Source organism: Limulus polyphemus, unplaced genomic scaffold (assembly GCF_000517525.1).
Source record: "Limulus polyphemus unplaced genomic scaffold, Limulus_polyphemus-2.1.2 Scaffold430, whole genome shotgun sequence".
Lineage (NCBI taxonomy): Eukaryota > Metazoa > Arthropoda > Merostomata > Xiphosura > Limulidae > Limulus > Limulus polyphemus.
Window position 1 is genome coordinate 114,466 of NW_013666040.1, and position 3,451 is coordinate 117,916.

General features: G+C 38.0%; 1 protein-coding gene across 1 annotated transcript in view; it reads left to right on the forward strand.

Moving 5' to 3' along the window:
* The first annotated feature begins 467 nt into the window (after nt 1-467).
* The window catches only part of LOC106458220, a 44,170-nt gene continuing 41,186 nt past the window's right edge, over nt 468-3,451 (forward strand). Inside the window, exon 1 of the mRNA XM_013917695.2 lies at nt 468-483. Coding sequence (XP_013773149.2) covers nt 468-483 — 16 coding nt within the window. The remainder of the gene's footprint in view (nt 484-3,451) is intronic.

The following is a 3,451-nucleotide window of genomic DNA, read 5'->3' on the forward strand; positions in this document are numbered from 1 at the left end:
CCCCCCCCCCCCACGCTAAAAAGACTCAAAATGGGCAAATACAACTTCTTTTTTTATGTCAATGTGTTGGCACATGAAAATGAAAATTTATATTTTTGCCAATTTTCATATTGATTGCTGGGTTGTTTTTCCTTTGACCCATAAAATCCTTAAAAACGCTTAAATATAACAAATGAAAAAGTTGTTTAAGCGTATTTAACCAAGGTACAACTCTACCAATTGTCAAGACAATCCGCCAAGAAATGAAGGAATGGCGATCGAATGAAAAATGTTTGGAAGAAGACAGAAAGAAGAAGAAAAATAGAAAAACAATAGAGACATAAAAATAAACAGCTTACTGGAGCATCAAAATGAACAATTCTAGTCGAGTTTACCAGGATGTAATTAAAAATATCTAGCAATTTCACGAGGCCAAAGGGGTATTTTCAGGTAACATGAGAAATAATTCAATTTCATAGCGGTACTGCATGTATGCTGTATCAGGTTAGTTTGTTTTGAATTTTGCCCAAAGCAACCCGAGGGCTATCGGCCTAATTGTTTGAAGTTAATCACAAAGCTACATAGTGGGCTATCAGTGCTCTGACCACCACGGGTATCGAAACCCAGTTTCTAGCGTTGTAAATCCGCAAACATACCGCTGTGCCACTGGGGGCCGTCACTAATTTAGCAGTGATAGACTAGAGTGAAGGCAGCTAGTGAACACCAGCAACCGCCAACTCTTGGGTTACTCTTTTACCAACGAATATTGGGATTGACCGTCATCTTATAGTGCTCCCACGACTGAAAGGGCGAGCACGGTATCAGGTTAGAACCGGCTTTTAATTATTTAACGATTTTTGTTTGTTTGTTTCTTTTAAGCAAAACGCTACATAGTGGGCTATCAGTGCTCTGACCATCACGGGTATCAAAACCTGGGTTTTCGCGTTATAAGCCTTCAGACTTATCGCCGATATATTGAAAAAGTGGAACTCGAATAATGAAAAGATGTGTTGTATACGACGAATTGCTTGTTCATTAGGCCACATTTTATACGTGAATAAATTCACCGTCCTAAGATGTCACAAAAGATAAGCTAAAAATAAAGATGTATTGATAAGTATGCAAGAGGAAGGTGTTATTGCTGAAAGCCGTCTGGTTTTGGGGCTTGTTTGTTTTCTGACAGTTATTGAGCTTCAATCCAAGTGCACAAACGTTATTCGGGGGCAGACTGGTCATAAGAGCCGTCGACTGGGCTGGTCCAACAGTTTTAACCGAGGGAGGTTTGTTTGTTATGGATTTCGCGCAAAGCTACATGAGGGTTATCTGCGCTAGCCGTTCCTAATTTAGCAGTGTAAGACTAGAGGGAAGGCAGCTAGTCATCACCACCCACCGCCAACTCTTGGGCTACTCTTTTTACCAACGAATAGTGGGATTGACCGTCACATTATAACACCCCCACGGCTGAAAGGGCGAGCATGTTTGGTGTGACTGGATTCGAACCAGCGACCCGCAGATTGCGAGTCGAGCGCCCTAACCACCTGGCCATGCCGGGTTAACCGAGGGAGGACGGCCTGCTGAGCTATTAAAAAGAAAATAACATATAGAGCAATGAATGCATACAAAATATACAGAAAACGAAGAATTCTTGTTTTCAAGATTTTTTACACTCGTCTACGTAAAATAATATAAAGTTCTATATGTAATTGCTACTTTTAATTACGTCTTGAAACCCCTCCCCCAAAGAGGATAGGACCAGTCAATTGTCAAATCACAAAGCTGCTCTTATCCCCCCCTCGCAGTCCACCCCTGGCGTTACTTGAAGCTTGTTTTTTTTTATAACAAAGTTGCAAAGGACTATCTGCTGTGTCCAAAGCGAGGAATCGAACCCTGGATTTTGGTATTGCAAGTCCATAGACGTATCGCTGTCCCACCGGGGGACCTCGACGTTACATTTCACAAACAGTTATTAAACTATTATACAGTAACCGAGATATCAAGATGTGGAATTTCAGTATGATGTGGCCTTCTTAACCTCTTACAAACAACCCTTAACTAACATCAAAAACAAGCCTTTTAATACCATAGGCAACAGCTAAAGCAATTTATACTTGTTTGAAAACAATTCACGTAATCCGTGACATATCGTCCATCTCACATGGGTCAAAAAAATAACAAGATTGAGACTTTTAGATAGTCATTCAAACGGGTTATCCCTTGTAGGAAATTTTGCCTAAAGCCAGTAATAAAAAACAACTTGAAACTCGTGCTCAAAAAACACGAATTCGTGACACTTCACTCCTGGGGTATTCGTGTCAAAGATAAACCGTGACAGATTATCTTGGTTTGGTGTTTCCTTTGCAAAGGATAAAATCTGATGTTTCGTGTGTTTTACGTAGTCACAAGAGTGCCCAAAACGCGTTCATTGTGATTTCTGTCTGTTGATAAATCCTGGTTGGAATAGTGAGTGTTATATGGGAAATGAATGCATTTGAATTTTATTTTCACATTTCCCCTAAGACATTTTTCTCATGTTGATTTAGTTAAGCTATAACATTAATTTCTGATTAGCGCTAATCGATAAAAAGTAGTTGTTCAAATACGTAAAGTATATTAATCAAGTTCTCACATATCTTAGTGAACATATCCTCCCTATAACGATAAAGCTATACATTACTGTTGAATTTTGTAAATTCAAACCTCCCCTTTATGAACTACAAGATTATCTTCAGCCAACAACAGGTACAAGCAAATGGTCATTTTCTTACCAGGTCTATCTATAATTGACTGATAAATGACCGTTGATGAAAGATTGTATGCATGGCTATACACATGTCAAGCTGTAACCGAAACACTTTCTACGTCACATACATCGGTTTATTCAAGTGAGATAATTATTTAGCAATTCACTAAAATTTCCTTGTGTGGGTCTTACGTAACTTGCACGAAATTTACTTTAGCATTTTATTAAAATGTTCTGGACAAGTTCTTGATTTGACTTAAAACCGTTGCTGAGTGTAGAGTGGACAATGATATGAGCAACATAATTAAACATCGCTTGTGGACTAAACAATTATTGGCACATTGCGTTTGATAATAATACGCACAAAACACGAATATCAGCGATCAATGAGATCTCCAACTTAACATTCTTACTTAGTTATTGACTAAAGTAATTTCTGGAGATTTCTGAAGAAGGAAAGGTTTTATTTTGTTATAATATAAAACAGCACAATGGCTATATGCGATGTACCTAAATTATGCGATTCGATCTCCGAATTTTAGCATTATAAGTCTTACCACTAAGCCGTGGGAGGAATATTTTCGTATCAATGAAAATAAATGAAAATTTTAAATAATTTTTAGGGAAAAACAAAAGGTTATTTTCTACATTTACAGCCTTAAAAATAGACAAGACTATTTACAATGCTTCGCCAGCTTTCGACGTTCCAAGCTTAAGCTTTAAAGGAGAGTT